This window comes from Terrapene carolina, unplaced genomic scaffold (assembly GCF_002925995.2).
Source record: "Terrapene carolina triunguis isolate 2854851 unplaced genomic scaffold, T_m_triunguis-2.0 Scaffold96, whole genome shotgun sequence".
NCBI lineage: Eukaryota > Metazoa > Chordata > Testudines > Emydidae > Terrapene > Terrapene triunguis.
In genome coordinates this window covers 78,176,970-78,196,744 of record NW_020664447.1, presented here as the reverse complement: position 1 = coordinate 78,196,744, position 19,775 = coordinate 78,176,970, and the positions used below count along the sequence as shown (strand labels likewise).

General features: G+C 41.7%; 1 protein-coding gene across 1 annotated transcript in view; it reads right to left on the bottom strand.

Moving 5' to 3' along the window:
- The window catches only part of HHIPL1 (HHIP like 1), a 35,574-nt gene that overhangs the window by 10,301 nt on the left and 5,498 nt on the right, over positions 1-19,775 (bottom strand). Inside the window, exons 2-6 of the mRNA XM_024214676.3 lie at positions 11,381-12,027; positions 7,592-7,735; positions 3,530-3,858; positions 818-944; positions 43-188 (exon numbers count right to left, since the gene is read on the bottom strand). Coding sequence (XP_024070444.2) covers positions 43-188; positions 818-944; positions 3,530-3,858; positions 7,592-7,735; positions 11,381-12,027 — 1,393 coding nt within the window. The remainder of the gene's footprint in view (positions 1-42; positions 189-817; positions 945-3,529; positions 3,859-7,591; positions 7,736-11,380; positions 12,028-19,775) is intronic.

The following is a 19,775-nucleotide window of genomic DNA, read 5'->3' as shown; positions in this document are numbered from 1 at the left end:
TAAAATACAACCGCACTGTTCAGTGTAATACTATATGATTACCTGCTTCATCTTCAGCAAAAGAGATGATGTACTGATAATAATTATTGATAAGCCCAGGGAACACGCAAGTTTGTCCTGTTCCCATGCAAATTTCAGTGTACTGCCATTCTCCAGTAGAACGCTTCTCTTTCAATGACATTAAACGTCTGTGAGACAAAAAATAATTTGCATCAGGCAACTGGGACAGATACTTTTGATCTAATAGTACCAAATGGGATAATTAAGAGTGCCCAATCCTATGACGTATGTGTGTTCTCCACTCACATTAGATTCAATAGAAATGAAAGGGGGTGAACATTTAATAGGACCAGAAGCATTAAGATACATGGACACAGACTCTCACGGGTATTTAGGTGCCTAATTCCCATTAATTTCAATGGGAGTTAGGCACCTCCTGTGACTGGAAATACCTCCTGTGGCTGGACAGTACACTGCATTAAAGATGCACCAAAATACAGAATGGTCATTTACTCTCCTTTTATGGTTTTAAATCAATGTCAAAGCCACATCCATTCACATGAACTGACACCAAGTGAATCAGCAACATCTACTGCTGTTGTGATAATCATATACCTTCACAACAACATGGAATAATGGTTACATGAAAACATGTTACGTGAATCATTTGTAATATGCAATAAGGGATTGCACTCAGAATAAACCAACCAAAGAGCAGTAAGTCAGCGAGGGTTACACTGCAGAAGCATTTGCAGACGTATGGAGCAAAATGGAGGATTTCAGCTGTGGGTAATGCTTGCTGAGCAACTGGACTTACCCATTCATAAAATCACCAAATATGTACAGCCCATTCAGGTTTGGAGACTCACAACCCCGATAGACATAGCCTCCTGTAACAGATTTCCCCATTTTGTGTGGATAAGCATAAATTGGAAGCACATCATCTGTAGAGGGGAGAAGATATTGTGTCTTGCCTTGTTTTAAGTAGGATACAGAATAGCTTTTCTATCAATAAAATGGTAGATAGTTACTAGACAGGGATGTGTACTATCAAGTTCTCATCCAGCTTCTTGTTCCGTGCTAAATCAACTACTGAATGGAGTCAAATTTATTTTTATTACACTTTGGCCTTTTGGGTCTCTTCTCCCAAATGGCTGTGATAACTAGGGGCTCCTTACTAAGAAACTGACCCAGTACTTAAATTATTTTGTACACTTAGCGGTGGACCTAAGGGCTCTGTGATTAGCTCCATGCTGTCATGGAAGATGCCTACCCTGTTTCCCCGAAAATAAGACATCCCCCGAAAATAAGACCTACTTCCAGTTTTGCCTCTCGCTGTAATATAAGGCATCCCCCCAAAAATAAGACCTCCCCGATAATAAGGCCACCCCGGAATATAAGGCCCCGAAGCTCCAGGAAAAATAAGACCTCCCCTGAAAATAAGACCTAGCGCATCTTTGGGAGCAAAAATTAATATAAGACACTGTCTTATTTTCGGGGAAACAGGGTAGCTGTATCTCTGAGCCTGGTCTCTCCCCTCTAGAACAGGGCTTGCAAGCATGAAAGAAACGGCATATTCACAACCCTGTCAGAGGGAAACTCTCATGTCACTCTGAAGTAGAGGAACTTAACCTTGAAGAGCCACAAAATAATTGCGGTGAGACATCCTGACAGTGTTGCCATATTTGATGCAAAATCTGCATGAAATCACCACAAAACATTGCCAGGGTAGAGAGTCATTTTGTGGCTCTCTAGGGCTCCATCTTAAAAGTTTCCTCCCTCTCCTCCCTCTCTCCTGAATATAGGGACAGAGGGCACGTGTATATGGGGGCAAGAGGTCATGCATTTCTCCTCTCTATCCCTCTTCTCCCTCACAGCAGCTAGGAAATTGGAGAAGGGAAATGTATTTCTCTCCCCATCCTGTTTTCCCCCACACTTATTTGCTGGGAATCCAAAGGGCTCAGCACTCTCCTGCAGTCTCTCAGCGAGTACTCCCGCGACTGGCTCTGGGAGAGCCTTGAATGGCAGCTTGACACTCAGCCCACTGCTCTAGAGCCTCATCTCTCTGAAGCGACCGCTGTAGCTGAGCTAGAATGGGCACTGATGAGATCTGAAGGGAATCCTAGGCAGCCCTCTTCTGTCAACAAATGTAACTCTCTGCCTTGGGAAGATGAGGGTACTGTGGGTGAGGAAGGCCAGATGGGAAATCCCTTGTTGAGGACAAGAAAATTAATGAGCTGTTTCCATAAAGAAAGCAGTTTACACAACATAACACTGGACCTGATCCTGAGAGCTGCCAAGCCCTTCCCACTCCCCTTAACTATATGGTGCATTCATGTATTGTAAGGGTCAGGGCAGATGGGAAGCTATGCTGTATCATTTTTGTATATCCATCTAAAGTAGTTACTTCTGACAACTCAATCTTTTTAATTTTAAAGAATCTATGAAAGCATCAGAAACTGTTCTGAACCCACCGTGTCACTGATAAAGAGGTTCCCATTAACGTAGCTTAACTAACTGACACACAGAAAGGCATTAAAAGGACACTTAAAAGGCTATTTTTTCAGTGGCAGAAGGAAGAGAATTCAGACTTAAAATGTGCCACGTGCCTTCCAACCCATTAACCCACATTTTATAGCTCTTAACGTCCTTTCCCATGTACCAATTTCCTTATATTTAAATTCATAGGAAAATGATGTTTATATGGCAAAAAGAAAAAAGTAGGGTGTTGAACAACATAAAAACACAATGGGCCGGATGCTTGGCTGGTGTAAAGTGGTGTCACTTCATTGGCTGCAGTGAAGATATGCCAATTTACTCCCACTGAAGCTGTGGCCCAAAATCCAGACACATTTATGGCATGGCGTGCCCTGAGATTTACTATGTTGACCAAACTGTAGCAGACAGCATGTGTACTGAGCCCAAGTGTTAAAAATAAAAAGTTAAGAGTGTTTTCCTTTTGGGATTAAAAAAAATAAACCATCACACTGCATACAGAGTAGCCTTTTAAAAGCTGGCAGAGTGACCAATCCATGTAGAGGAATAATAGCTTGAAGAATCTCTCTTTATGAAGCTAAACCATTTATAAGTTATGGAGATAAATAAGTAAAATGTTAATATCTCAGGGGCTAGGTGTTGGATAAAGCAAATAGCTCTGACTTCCACAGACTTGCATATAATTGTTGCTTATGTAGCAAAAATGAAAGTTGTCCCTCATGCATATTTGTCCATATCACAGAACCACCATGAAAACTTGGTACAGTTTGGTATAATTAGCAGCACATTTGGCTAAGAAGTGGAATAGCCAGGGCATTAAAGTTCAGTTCATTTTTCTCGTAACTCAGAAATGGCAAACATTTTTAATGTAACTTCTCAAGTCAGCTTGCTCCCAGGATGAGGCTGTATATGCCAAGTTTAAACCCAAAAATACATGTTTGCAACTGCACAATCAACTGTGAAAGCAGAAGTCAATAATGGAAGAGCAGGCACCACCCAATATCAAGGTCATTTATTTAGAGTGTATAATTACCTAGTGAGGAATTGGTGCAAAGTTTCTTATCATAACAGCTGAATCCTTCCCTTGCTCTCCAGCCATAATTTTTTCCTTTCTCTATAATGTCAACTTCTTCAAATTTATTCTGTCCTACATCTCCGCAGAAAAGTCGCCCTTTCCCTTCCTTTGTGTAGGGTTCGCCCCTATCGAAAGAGCAGCGCCACATATTTCTCACCCCGTATGCATAGACTTCAGGTCGAGCTTTTGGGTCACTAACAAAAGGGTTGTCTGGAGGGATTCTATAAAGAGGCCCACGGTCATTATTGTCCACATTGATCCGTAACACCTTGCCTAGCAATGCTGATCTGTATTTGTTCAAAAGAGAGAGAGAGAGAGAGAGAGAGAGAGGGGAAAAGACAGCACTCTCTTAAACACATATTCTTAACCAAAGATAAGTTGTTTTTTTAAAATGCAGTCTAAGATTTCATAATTTCTATTTCAGAAAACAAGTTTTTCAGTGCATCAAAAATTAATGTAGTTGAAGTTTATGGCAGCCAATCTATGCAGTTTAAAGTAAGCTAGAACTTTGCCAAGAGCTTTAATGAGGGCAGGATTTAGTCTTACATACAAAAGAAAAACTGATTTAAGTAAAAAATTAAGGCCCTGATTCTGCAAACATTCACACATTTCACTTTAAGCATCTGAGGAGATCTATAGACCTCAGTGTGACTGCTATGGGAGAATGGGAGAAAAGTTAAATTGTCAGGTTAGCGTTTGCAGGACTGCAGCCTAAGTGAATTTATTGCTCATGAAAAATGCCAGATGGACGGAAGCCCTCTATTTATCCCCAGAATAGGTGGCGGCAGCAGTGCAAGCTTCCTCACCAAGATCCAGCAGGGAAGATTAATGGGATCACCTCCCAGGGTGAGGGCAGTTTCCTTGCCCAATCAGACATTGGCCTCTTTGCTGCCAACAAGGGTGCCAGTTGTGGTAGAACTTTTTGTTATCTGGATATTTGTACTTAAGCAACTGGACCAAGACCATCCATCTCATTTTGCATGGGCCACTGAACAGCCTTCATATAGTAATGACTTTTTGGGACTACCAACATGGCAGATTTAAACTGGTGTCTTGGAAGTGAAAAGTTCTATAGTCCCCATCTAGATCCTAGAAAACTGGGCTCAGTTCAGTATATTGTGGCTAAAAATTGGGTTTGTGTTTCAGATTTTAATAGCTCTTTAAAAAACACATTCGTTACTGTTGTAATGTAAATTAGCATAATAACAATGCTTAATATGCAAAGAAAGGGTTGCAGTAACAAAGCTTCCTATATAGTAACAAGATTTATGACAGCACTTGGTTCATTATGGCAACTATGCTACATACTGAAAGTGTAAGGAAAACGAAATGCAGTGCATAGTCAGCAGCTAATTTCCAAATGTAAGTATTGTGGGTGTTTGTTCAGCATTGCAAAATTGCATAATCTAGATTAGGGAAGAGCTCCGTTCTGAATTATTTATTTTTAAATGAAGACATTTTGGTTTAATGGAAACATGGTCTAATGGATAAGCCACAGGACTTGGAGTCAACATATCTAGGTTTTATTGCATTATAGCATGAAATTAAAACCAAAGGCATTTTCTATAATTCCTGTAATTTTTACCTTCAAAAGACAAGAATACTGCTTTAATGTCTGTTGAGGAAACTGGAATTACACATTTAAGGAAACAATAAACATAACTAGAAAAATACAAAAAGAACAGGAGTACTTGTGGCACCTTAGAAACTAACAAATTTATTTGAGCATAAGCTTTCATGGGCTACAGCCCACTTCATCAGATGCATGTAGTGGAAAATACAGTAGGAAGATATATATATATACAGAGAACATGAAACAATGGGTGTTACCATACACACTATAAGGAGAGTGATCAGTGAAGGTGAGCTTTTATCAGCAGGAGAGAAAAAGAACTGTTTGTAGTGGTAATGAAAATGGCCCATTTCCAGCAATTGACAAGGAGATATGAGGAACTGGGGGGGGTGGGGGGGGTTAAGCATGGGGAAATAGTTTTACTTTGTGTAATGGCCCATCCACTCCCAGTCTTTATTCAAGCCTAATTTAATGGTGTCCAATTTGCAAATTAATTCCAATTCAGCAGTCTCTCATTGGAGTCTGTTTTTGAAGTTTTTTTGTTGTAATATTGCGACTTTTAGGTCTGTAATCGATTGGCCAGGGAGATTGAAGTGTTCTCCAACTGGTTTTTGACTGTTATAATTCTTGACGTCTGATTTGTGTTCATTTATTCTTTTGCGTAGAGACCATCCGGTTTGGCCAATGTACATGGCAAAGGGGCATTGCTGGCACATGATGGCATATATCACATTGGTAGATGTGCAGGTGAACGAGCCTCTGATAGTGTGGCTGATGTGATTAGGTCCTATGATGATATCCCCTGAATAGATATGTGGACAGAGTTGGCAACGGGCTTTGTTGCAAGGATAGGTTCCTGGGTTAGTGTTTTTGTTGTGTGGTTGCTGGTGAGTATTTGCTTCAGGTTTGGGGGCTGTCTGTAAGCAAGGACTGGCCTGTCTCTCAAGATCTGTGAGAGTGATGGATCGTCCTTCAGGATAGGTTGTAGATCCTTGATGATGCGCTGGACAGGTTTTAGATGGGGGCTGAAGGTGATGGCTAGTGGCGTTCTGTTACTTTCTTTGTTGGGCCTGTCCTGTAGTAGGTGACTTCTGGGTACTCTTCTGGCTCTGTCAATCTGTTTTTTCACTTCAGCAGGTGGGTATTGTAGTTGTAAGAACGCTTGATAGAGATCTTTTAGGTGTTTGTCTCTGTCTGAGGGGTTGAAGCAAATGCGATTATATCGTAGAGCTTGGCTGCAGTGTAGACAATGGATCGAGTGGTGTGGTCTGGATGAAAGCTGGAGGCACGTAGGTAAGTATAGCGGTCAGTAGTTTTCCAGTATAGGGTGGTGTTTATGTGGCCATCGTTTATTAGTACTGTAGTGTCCACGAAGTGGATCTCTTGTGTGGACTGGTCTAGGCTGAGGTTGATGGTGGGGTGGAAATTGTTGAAATCATGATGGAATTCCTCAAGGGCTTCTTTTCCATGGGTCCAGATGATGAAGATGTCATCACTGTAGCGCAAGTAAAGTAGGGGCGTTAGGGGACGAGAGCTGAGGAAGTGTTGTTCTAAGTCAGCCATAAAAATGTTGGCATACTATGGGGCCATGCAGGTACCCATAGCAGTGCCACTGATTTGAAAGTACACATTGTCCCCAAATGTGAAATAGTTATGGGTGAGGACAAAGTTACAAAGTTCAGCCACCAGGTTTGCCGTGACATTATCGGGGATACTGTTCCTGATGGCTTGTAGTCCATCTTTGTGTGGAATGTTGGTGTAGAGGGCTTCTACATCCATAGTGGCTAGGATGGTGTTTCAGGAAGATCACTAATGGATTGTAGTTTCCTCAGGAAGTGTCTTGAAGATAGCTAGGAGTGCTGGTAGCGTAGGGCCTGAGGAGGGAGTCTACATAGCCAGACAATCCTGCTGTCAGGGTGCCAATGCCTGAGATGATGGGGCATCCAGGATTTCCAGGTTTATGGATCTTGGGTAGCAGACAGAATACCCCTGCTCGGTATATTTCCCCATGCTTATTTCCCCCCTCCCCCTACAGTTCCTCATATCTCCTTGTCAATTGCCGGAAATGGGCCATTTTCATTACCACTACAAACAGTTCTTTTTCTCTCCTCTGATAAAAGCTCACCTTCACTGATCACTCTCCTTATAGTGTGTATGGTAACACCCATTGTTTCATGTTCTCTGTGTATATATATATCTTCCTACTGTATTTTCCACTACATGCATCCAATGAAGTGGGCTGTAGCCCACGAAAGCTTATGCTCAAATAAATTTGTTAGTCTCTAAGGTGCCACAAGTACTCCTGTTCTTTTTGCAGATACAGACTAACACGGCTGCTACTTTGAAACCTAGAAAAATGCAGTTCCTCTCCCCATGGCTTATTTCTTTTACTTCCCCCCTCCCTGCCCCCAACACACAAAGTTGCACACAGACTTAGAGGCTCATACTTGTTTTGAGCATTTCCAAACGTCCCAAAAGGATCGCCAGCCATGCCTCCATCCCCAGTAAATATGTAAAGATAACCATCATATCCAAAGAGTAGCTCTCCTCCATTGTGATTGGAAGCTGGCTCTTCTACCTCCAGAATTATCCTGATCATAAACAGGAATGAAGCATTATCAACATTGGGTAAGTTATAATCAAAAGGCACAGTAGCACACTGTATGCGGACCAGGAAAAACACAAATCTTCCTCCAGACCCTGGTTATAGAATTTTGCTTTGTCCTCGCTCTAGAGAAATCAGAGATGTTTCTTTTACGTGCTACACACAGTGGGCCAGCTTTTGATTTCAGACACACTATTTTTTGAGCCATACAGTATTGTGCACTAGTCATCTGGAATCCCAAATGGTGCAACAGGGCAGACAGTTGATTTTATTATTTTAGATAAATTCACAACATTTTAAATTATATGGAACCATCACATTGTACAGTAAGGAACCTGTGTAACCTGTATTTTTTTTTTGTTACCCCTGTCCTCCCCCTCTTCGTGCCTTTTGTTTGTTGCTTCTCGTTTCCAATCAGACTGTAAGCTATAAGGTGTAGGACCGAGGTCTACTTGTGCATTTGCACAGCGCCCAGCACAATGCGGCTACAATTCTGACTGGAGCGTTCAGAGCTACTTCTTTACAAATATTAAATAACAACAATAAAACTCAAGGCTTGAGGCACAAATGATTAAGGAGAATTACAGATGCATATTTCACTTGCTCCTGGAATCTGTAAATTACTGAACCACAAACTTAAATTATTTTTAAAGGGACATCCTTAACATATTCACACTCTGTCAACACAAGTATTCTGATTATTGTTCAAAACAACACCTAACATTTTTGTTAACTGAAAGAAATTTGAGGAAAGAAATCTGTTTTCAGCTTTTTTACTTCGTGCATTTGGCATCACTAAGTATAGCAAACAATTAAATATAAGAAAACATGATTAAAAAAAATACACATTCTGGCAGTGTGATTCGGGGCAAGTGTAACACTTGAAATGTATTTTACTTTCTTATTTAAAAAAAACCCTGTATTTCAGGTTGACAGTCTCTAATATCTGTAAAAATAATTGATCAGATAACAACAAATTGCAATATGTTGCATTAATGTTGTCCCCTCTCCTTTTGAAAGATCCTAAAGCGCACTGTAAACAGATAAACTAGCCACGTAAGGATCAATTCATCCACCACTAAACTTCATCACCTCTAGAATGGAGTAGCTGTTCAACAGCAGATCAAAACACTACCCACGTGTAAAAGTGAAGAAGGATACTGTAAGCAATAGAAACCTGCTTTCTGTTCAGCTGCTCCCAAAGCAAAGGGATTTTTCAGTACAGCAAGACAAACTGAGTTATTAATAAACCTGAAGGCAAATAGAACATATACATTCTCACTCTTAATGCTAATGGAACCCCAAGCAGGGTTGCAGGCCTGACTATCCACCTCTGGAGAATATTCACAGTGAAGTCAATGGAAGCCTTGCCAACGTAAGGACAGCAGGACCAGGGTTTGCTTTTTTCAGGTTGCAGCATGAATCTATTTTTGTAATGAACATTGTAGTAGTTATGGAAGAGGTTACAAACTTAGAGCCTGATGGGTCTTCATTCAACAGCACAGCATGAGAGTAAACGTTTGCAGGTTTAGGCCGCTGATTCATTTCTCAAGGCTCTTCTCCTGTTCACATCTAAATTCCTTTTAAAGACTCACTTCTGCCATTCTGCCTAAAGGGAACTAAGCTGACATACATAAACTGTCATTCCTCTTCCCCTAGCCTCTGTCTGTCACTAGATTGTGACTTCTTTGGAGCAAGGATCCTCATTCTTGAGTGTTTGGAAAGTACCTAACACATTGTGGGTGCTAGCATAAAGATATTAAAATGAATAATATTCAGTGCTCTCATAAAACTGTAATTTTACGGTCCTACCCCAGATTATAAACTTTATAAATCAGTCCTGCTTTGTCCTACATGCAAAACTTCAATTATCTTTGCACTGTAGGTGCAGAGCAAGAGCAGAATCAGATTAGCTAACTCAGAATCCGTAAAACATTTTTAATAAGAAAAATATAGTTATGCTTAAAAATAGTGCAGTTAATATGTTTGGCCTGTGCCTTAATTCCGTATATTAAGCAATGAAACATCAACATTTATGAAACCAAAACCTTACACTGCCTTCAGGGATGCCTTGTTTTAGAAGAATAGGATGCTCCAATTCACTGTAATGGAAACTTTTAAAATGCATAAGATTATTACATGCAAAATGTATTCTTTTTAAATAATACTCTATGCACTTCACACATTTCATAATTTACTGTGCATATTTTGGTTTGGCATATATAGTAATTAGAATTATCTTATATAGTGTCTCATACAAATGTATCTCAGGAAGTTGCATAATTATTACACATTTCTATCTAGCTAAGGTATTTATAGGGTCCCCCATTACCATGGTATCTGGGGACCTCATAATATTTAATTAATTTATCCTCACAACACCCTGTGAGGTAGAAATGTGGTATTAATTCCCATTTTACAGATGGGAAACTGAGGCACAGAGAGGCTAACTGATCTGTCCAAGGTCACACAGGAAGTCGGTGGCACAGCAGGGACTTGAGCTCTCCCAAGCCCTAAACTAGTACCCCGAACCATCCTCTCTCTGAATTTTGTGCCTATAAGAGTAATAAATAACAACAGATACTATAGCTGCAGAATTATACAACACTTCAGGGTAGCTGAAGAAGATACTGAAAGGCACTGAGAAGAGAGAACAGGTAGATTTTAGGAGGACATTTTAAAAGAGATGGATAGTCAAAACAGAGATATAGAGAGGCTGTCTATGAGGGCAATAGCACAGGAGAAAGCCCTTTCATATTAATGCGTGTGAGACTGTGGGGAGGGAAGGAAAGGAAGTGTATGATAGATGAGCATATGAAGTGGCAAGTAAGATGGTTTTCAGAGCCTCTGCTTTAAGAGTGATGAATTAAAATATTATTTTCTAGTAACTTTAAATGTGCTGAGTTGATGAGCCCAAAATGTGCTCATAACAGTGTGATTATAGGAAGAGCATGGCAAATTCAAATAAATGCAACTGTATTTATTTCATTCGAAAAGATACACATTTATTTGAATGCACACACCATAGGAATGCACCATCACTCAGCTAAGCATACTGGGCCAAATTAATCTTTGGTGTAACATCGCTGACTTCATTTATATTGACTTCAGTGACATTCCAGTAGGGATGAACTTGACTCACAGCGCAGAAGTATACTTGTGGTCAAGGTTTCTCTCTCTCCTTTTTCTTTCTTACACAGCTGTCAAACCAAGGAAATTAAATGCAAAAAACTTTATGCAACATTACAGTTAAATCTTTAGATATTCAACAGTTAGGAAATTCAAATGTTTTATTCCAGGGCAACTGTAATTCATCCACATTGAACATGTATCTTTTATACCTTAATACATACCTGTGCAAAATGAAGCAGGTACAATTACTCTTGGGGAAAGGGTTTTGAATTTTCTGACCTTTGTACATTAAAATCAAATCTCAATTATGAATTAATGTCCTTTTCCCCCTTTAAAGTTACAGTATAAATAGACTAGGACTTACTTCATATAAAATTAGAACGAAAGAGCAATATTAAGCCAAATTAATCTTGTTTATTGTGTTAGCAGGCCTTTAAAAATGCATGAAATTTTCTTTGAAATCTTAAATAAATTTGACAGATAAATGTGTATACAATACCTTTCAGAACTATGGTCCAAAGTATTCATGTCATCAGGAGAAATTCTGAACTCACTTATTCGGATTCTCTCTTCAAAATGAACTTCAACTGAATAGTAGACATACACTTTACCATTAAATTTGAATTTAGGATGGAAGACAATACCTAAAAAACCTCTCTCGTCTCCTTCCCAAGGTGAGGTAAGTACTGCTTCACTGATGTTCAGAAATGGCTTTTCCAGCCTTGACCGATCTGGGAGGTAGGTCCAAACTAAACCAACTTGTTCGGCAATGAAAAATCTGTGAGTTCCATCATTTGCATGCACCATAGCAACAGGATTCCGCAGACCATTAGCTACCTCTAATAGGCACAACTGGAGACAGCCCTCTGAGTCAGCAGTCACTAACCCAAGGTTTTGATTAAGATTCTGATTTACCAGCAGGCGAGGGAAACAATAGTCCACATCATCAAGTGACAAATAGCGGCAGAACTTTGCCATATTGTTTTCCAGGACTAATAATTCTTTGTCCATAGAGAGATAGCGAAACATGGACCTGCATTTTTGCCACATCTGCTCACAGTATTCTTGGCAAAGTCCTGCCACTGTCCGCAAGGGAGTGGAAGGATCCTCAGCATCATACAAGTGAGCAGCATAGGGGGAGCATTCCTACAGAAAGAGAGGAAACCTCAGTCACTTCAAAATGTGGCTGAAAAAATGTCACCAAAACAAGAAAATTCACCTTATCACAACAACAACATGCATGTGACTCACTGTGCAAATATATTTACATACGTAGAGATCTCAGACCTCTGAAAATGATTCATCCCAACAACTGAGGTAATAACCTTAAGTACAGATGGCGGGAGCCGGGTTTCAATGAGAGTTCCCAAATGTGGATTCAGGTATTCAAGCCTGAGTACCAACACATAAAAACTGGACCCAGGCTCATGGGTATGCTTAGTGTACATCACACCAATGTCCTAACAGAGGAAAAGTGAAGTTTTGTGTTACAGGCTCTAGTATCCAAAGATAGAGAGCCATCATAGCTTTACTCCAGCTTAATGCTGGAGCACCTGCATTGAAATCATGGAGTTACACCTGTAACTATAAAACTAGACCAACACTGAAGAATCAGGTCCCAAAATTTCCACATTGAAAGAAGCAGCAACTGAGCCATAGCTTTCTATAGCTTCCATTCCTCTTCAACTGATAAAGGCATGCACTGCTGTGACAGCAACATAGAGTGAGGGCCACAGATCTGTGAACACAAACTACATTTGATTACCCAACTACCTAACTAGCGAGTGCAAATGCACCTTGAGACCATTAAACTAGATTGTAAACTCTTAGGGTAGAGACTGTTCATGCTATGAGTAGGACCCTACCAAATTCACGGCCATGAAAAACACATCACGGTCTGTGAAATCTGGTCTCCCTCCATGAAATCTGGTCTTTTGTGTGCTTTTACCCTAATCTATACAGACTTCACAGGGGAGAACAGCATTTCTCAAATTGGGGCTCCTGACCCAAAAGGGAGTTGCAGGGGGAATCGCAAGGTTATTTTAGGGGGGTTGTGGTATTACCATCCTCACTTCTGCATGGCTTTCAGAGCTGGGTGGCCAGAAAGCGGCAATGGTTGGCCAGGATCCAAGCTCTGAAGGCAGCGTCCCACCAGCAGCAGTGCAGAAGGAAGGATGGCAATACCATACCATGCCACCCTTACTTCTGCGCTGCTGCCTTCTGAGCTGAGCGGCTGGAGGGTGGCGGCTGCTGACTGAAGGCTCAGCTCTGCAGGCAGCAACACAGAAGTAAGGGTTGCAATACCATACCAGGCCATCCTTACTTCTGTGCTGCTGCTGGCAGCGGCTCTGCCTTCAGAGCTGGGCTCCTGGCCAGCAGCTGCCGCTCTCCAGCTGCCTAGCTCTGAAGGTAGAACTGCCGCCAGCAACAGTGCAGAAGTAAGGGTAGCAGTACTGCAACCCCCATACAATAACCTTGTTCCCCTCAAACTCCTTTTTGGGTCAGGACCCTTGCAATTACAACACAGTGAAATTTCACATTTAAATAGCTGAAATCATGAAATTTATGATTTTAAAAATCCTATGACTGTGAAATTGACCAAAATGGACCATGAATTTGGTAGGGCCCCAGCTATGAGATTTTACAGTGCCTATCATGAAAGGGTTCCAATTCAGACTGGGCCCTTTGGTAGCTACTGCAACACAAATAAACAGCAGTTTATGAAGATGCCCTGCCTAAGAACTGAATCAAATTTATATAAGGGTTATCTGTCACAAGCACATTTTCTTGACATAAGTCACTTAAATCCAGAAAACTACTTGTCTCTTACAAACTGACCAAAACATCCAGTTCTCTTGGTTTTCAGGTGCTTTTTTCTTGTCAAGTAATAATATATTACTTTCCACTTCTAATGCACCTTCCAGCCAAAGATATTAAAGTGCTCTATAACAATGCAATAAGCCTCAGTTGGTAAGGATTTTTATTTTCAAGTGATAGATAAGTAAATTGAGACAAAGAGAGGATGAATGATCTATCACATATCACCAAGCAAGTCTGTGGTATAGCTGGGAAAAGAAACCAACTCTCTTGAATAAATTTGTGCTTTAACTTTAGGGCCACACTTCTCCTAAGCAAAATGGGCTTAATTAAAAACAACAACCGCCACCACCAGTTTAGGTCATTAGTCAATGATGAAAAGAAAAAAACATCCAAGATACCTATATTTAAATTAGCTGGTAAATATACACAATAGTAATACACACAATATTTCATTTTTATAACAGTTCTGGCATCTCCCAGATGCAAGGGACTATGTAACAGATCTGGTTAGTGTGTAAAATAAGTTTTCTTACTATGTCAACCTATTCATTGCAAAATGAAGGTTATTATGCTGACTGCCCTTCAAATGAACAGCAATTAATGTGAACAAAAGGAGATTCAATGAAACAAAACACCAAAACTGCATACACAGATTGAGTAACTGCACACCAATTCACTTATGCAAATATAAAAGTGTGCAAGGCATAGCAGATAAGCTGGCATATTTCCTGGTGCATTTGTTGTGGCCACGACTGAAAATTTGGTCTTAAAAGTCAAATCTTAATACAAAACAGCAAGAGAATTCCAACTTAAAGCTGTTATAGCATTCATATTGGCCACACATGCATAACTCACGTTGACATCAATGGAGTTCCACAGGTATATGGAGAAGAAAACAGACTCATATTAAATGCTGTAGTACATATGGTTCTCTGACAGGAACTCTCAAACCAGGCAGTCATCTTACACTCCCTATGTACCATACACCAATATTTTGGTTTCAATACAGGAGATAAAAATGGCATAGAAGCATGAATGCCTAATTCCTTTGTTACTGTGTTTGACGCTTAGTCTTAAATCAGTGTAAATAACAGAAGATATTGTTGATAACCTTATATGCAAGTCATAACATATCTGTGGTGCCATTATATACACACAGTAACATCCCATTGGAAGTGATGTGCAAAAGATTAACGACCAGCCAAATACTGCACTGAACCATGTTTCTGTAGTATTTTCCACTACTAAAATGCTCAAAGTTGGGAGATCTTCTGATTCTGAATCCGAAATACATGAAGCCTGATCTTGAAATTCTTTGCTTGTGAATCAAGTGGTGCATTCAACCCTTAATGTTATTTTATTTGTTGTGTTCACTTAGTTATAACGTTGACTGACTTTGCACTGAATCCAGGGCACAGTATGACCAACAGATCTAAATTCTCTTCTACAAATTACAAGCTACACTGTTTTATTAATGTTTTTAATTGAACTCTTGTAGGGCTCGATACAGAGCGCATGGAAGCTAGTGGACAAGACTGGGCAGGCCAATACCGTGATAAGAATTGAAAGAAACACTGTCAGTAATTTAAGTAGCTGGCAGGATTTGTTATATAAGCCTCAATTATTTAGGCAGCTAACTTACAGAGTTACAAAAAATATTTACCTAAGAACTGACATTAATTGCAACAGTTAGAATCAGGTTGGGTACTCAGATCCAGCAATGATTTACCTGTGGTATCAGTTTGGCAGTTCTGATGCAAGTTTTTAGAAAAGTGTTCTACTTTCCACTTAACCTTTGATATTTCTTATCAATTTCAACCTAGGAAGCACAATACTCTTACTTTTAAAAATGATATACTTATTTAGGAGGTTGTAGTTTAATGGGAATCAAAGCCTTTGCCCTCCATCTCTTTACAAAAGTTTTCACCAGGCTGTACTCATACATGTACTTATTTTCACTTTATATAGTTTGTCCTCAGCCCCTTCCTTGCTGCTTTGCAGCACTAAAGCAGCCTTAACTGGCTCCTTGAAAATTTCACCTGAGATGGAAAGTCTTTGAACAGCATAAAGCAGGGATCGGCAACCTTTGGCACGCGGCCCGTCAGGGAAATCCACTGGCGGACCAGAACAATTTGTTTACCTGCAGCGTCCACAGGTTCGGCCGATCGCAGCTCTCACTAGCCGCGGTTCGCCGTTCCAGACCAATGGGGGCTGCAGGAAGCAGTGGCCAGCAAATCCCTCGGCCCACGCTGCTTCCTGCCGCCCCCACTGGCCTGGAACAGCGAATCACAGCCAGTGGGAGCTGCGATTGGCCGAACCTGCGGACGCTGCAGGTAAACAAACCATGCCGCGTGCCGAAGGTTGCCGATCCCTGGCATAAAGTAACTATGAGGCCTCTTATGCGTCTCATTCCTGGCCCATAATGTAGGGGGTGTATCTAGTGAAAAGAGAGATGTTGCTGGGGCAACTCTTACAGCATGTTGACTGCCAGGTTCCTTGTGGCTCAGGCCCTAATTCAGCAAGCTTGAGTGTAACTTTAAACATGAGTACTTCCACTGAAAACAATGGGACTGCTCACATGCTTAACGTTAGGCACATGCTTAAATACCTTCCTCAATCAGGGTCCAAGTTAAAGCAGTCGTCAGGATTTCTCAGGGATTAAACTGTAGGCTGCAAAGGTGGCTTAAAGTCCAGTATATTTAAATCCATTGCTTTTGGGAGAGGTAATTTAGAGTGCAAAACTAACAGTTTTGATTAGCAGTCATTTATCTGTAACAGTTAAATTTTAAAAAGTCCACCAGTTTAAATTGAAAACTGGCTATGTTAAAATGGCACCTTATTCAATTGATCTGCTCCCCGTGTGTATTCATATCTGCCCACACTGGTTTTTACTAGGTTTTTATTCCAGTTAGCACTTCAGAGGCAACACAGCTCTAAGCAAATCGGATGGATTCTAGTCTGTATTGGGAAGGGAAATAATACCACATAACAAATCACATCTAAAGGGGAAAAAACCCTCACATTTAGAATACTCACAATCAGTACTAGAAAACTTGGAAGAGACATTCGTCAAAATAATTTGAATAAGGAATACATTTGAGGAAATCATGATTGGTGAGCAAATGGAGACCTAAATGTGCTGAATAATTCACAAAGAATGATTTATTCATTCAGCTATAAAGGTATAAATTACATATATAATGAATGACTGCAAGCGAGGGTGTACTCTAGCATACATAACGTGGATCTGTCCATTTATGTTTCCGTGGCCAGAGTTGCCACTGTTGGCAGCTGTCAATGCTGCCATTTCTGGGTAGGTAAGATAATACCTACAGCTGGTCAAGAACATTTCCAAATAATTTTTTTGTCAAAATACGTTGTTTTGTTGAAGCCTAAATATTTCATGGAGACATACTGATTTTGAGTAAGTTTCCAACGGGATAGCTTCGGAGCTTCAGGGTTGTCAGAGTGACTGGCTGAGGCAGGAGCAGATGCAGCTGGAGAAGGGGCTGGCTAGCATGGAAGCAGGCACGGCTGGAGCAGGAGCAAGGCAGTCTGTTGAAACTATTGGCAAGAGAAGCATTCCCAGCCAGGTAGTGATGTTGATCAGACTGGAGAGACTGCTTCCATTTGGAGCCCATATACCTGCCTTGGGATCACCTGGATGGGGCCTCACCTGTAAATAGGGCGAGCCAGAGTTCAGCCAATCACAACACCTGATGCCTCTGATGACTTCACTCTCTCTGGCTCATGGATGACTCATCAGGCTTAAGCAAACATAGGCCTGGTCTACACTACAGAGTTAGGCTGATGTAAAGCAGCTTATGTTGACCTAACTCTGTAAGGGCATGTCTTCACTACCCGCCGATCCGGCGGGTAGCAATCGGTCTATCGGGGATCGACTTACCGCGTCTAGTGAAGACGCGGTAAAATCGATCCCTGATCGCTCTGCCGTCGGCTCCGGAAATCCACCTCGGCAAGAGGCGGCAGCGGAGTTGGCGGCAGCGGTCGACTTTCCCGCGTCCTCACCGCCAGGTAAGCCGACCTAAAATATGCAACTTCAGCTACAGTATTCACGTAGCTGAAGTTGCGTATCTTAGGTCGGACCCCCGCTGTAGTGTAGACCCAGCCTTAGTGTCTTCACTAAAACATCCCGCCCGCTGACGTAAGTCGCCCACTACACAGACTTAGTAACTCCACGTCTGTGAGAGGCATAGAGTTTAAGTTGATGTACTTAGGCTGACACAGTATCCGTGTAGATACTGTGTTGCTTACATCGCCTCTTGCTGCTCGGGCGGCTGCAAGGCTCCAGCTGTCAGTGCCCCACAATGACGGTTAAATCACTGCAAGCACTCCTGGTGAGGATGTGCACTGCCAATAGGAGCATAGCGTGGACATTTAAACTAGATGCAATTCTGCAGTATGTCGACTTAACTTAAGTCGACTTAATTTGTAGAGTAGACATGCCCTCAGGCTCAGCGGTAACTCAGGGATGACCCATCAGGCTTAAGCAGAGGTTACTCAGGTTTAGGCAGGCTCAGAGGTATCACAAAGGTGAACTATCGAATTGAAAACCTAAGCGTTTCCACCCAAGAACAATGTTTCCACACAATTCTGTTTCACAAAAACATTTGAAAGGTTTTTCATTCCGATGTGGAACAAAACCAAAAGTTGTCATGAAATGGAATTGTTGTTCATGGCCAAGTCTAAGGATACCCTAGTTTGCTGCAGAAGGCTAAGGATTGGATTCTCCAGTCCACTAAGGCCACATTGCTCCATGTAAATGTAAACAGAGTTACTCCAGAACAGCAGAATCTAGTCCACAGCCCTCGGATGGAGTCAATTATGGGTTTTGGCCTGGGTGAGTAATGTATCTGAAGATACACAAGGCAGATTCTGAGGATGGGATAGCTGCTTTGTGCCAGATAGATGGCATTTTCTGGTTATGCAGCTGTCGTGTATGGCCCAAGAGAATCCCCCTGGGTAGGAGGATCTTCTGGTGGCATACAGCTGGTATAGCAGCTTCTAGATCACATCCTCAACCCTCACTCTGCACTGATCCTTGCTACAGTTATGCTCCTTTGGGGCTGTTAGCCGCTGGCCTAAATCTGAGCAGCCTTAAGGCTGCTATAACCCACTGCAGTGGAACTGTCTGGTTCCACAGTGGCCCGGGGTTTCCAAGAGTAATTTTTTGCCCATCTGTGCACTGCCTCCTGGATTGGCACTGTGTACTATGTGACCATTTCTGGAGATCCAACCCAAAGCCTGGGTCCCCAAGTGGGAATGGGGCCCACAAAACTCCACTACACTTTATAAGATATTCATACATCCACTTCTTAAAGTCCCAGTGTGCCACTGTACATAACTGAAAGTGATCATCTTCTGCTTTGTCATCAGCCTTTTCCTTTACAGAAGAGTTTGGCATGTGACATGATTGCATTGTAAAGGCTGATCCTGAGTGTGCCAATTAGTTGATTTTGGATATGTTGCTACACAGATGTCCCGTTATCTAGATTGCAATTCTTTGCTAGACACTTTCAAAGCTACCCATCCAAGAATTCGAGCGAAGTTATTTCCTGGTTTGGCGGTGAATCAATGACTTTGACACTGTAACTGTCTACAAGGAAGGGATAGGATGGAACTCTCTCCAAATTCCAAACCATCCTTACACATGGGCCTTGCAAAAGTTAAAGGCAGCAGCCCCCAACCCCACTTTAGTGCTTCTCGGTGGAGAGATCACCTGATGACCCCATCCATATAGCCCCCAACTAACAAAGCCCTAAGTGCAGAAGGAGGGAATAGGTGCAGACTCCCCAGGGGAGGTTGCAGTCCCTCATCTGACAGAACAGATCCTGGAAGCAGAGCCTACAGCGGAGGGGTCAGAGCTCAGAGTTCCCCACCTCGCAGAACAGGCCTTGCAGGGAGGGGGAAGGATGGGAAAGAGGGATGCAGAGTCCCTGCTCTCACCTGGGGAGGGGAGGGATAGAGTAGCAGGGGTGGGCTAGGGATACAGAGTCCCCTGACAGGACAGGCCCTGCAGGGAAAGGAGGGATAGATAGCAGGAGTGAGCTGGG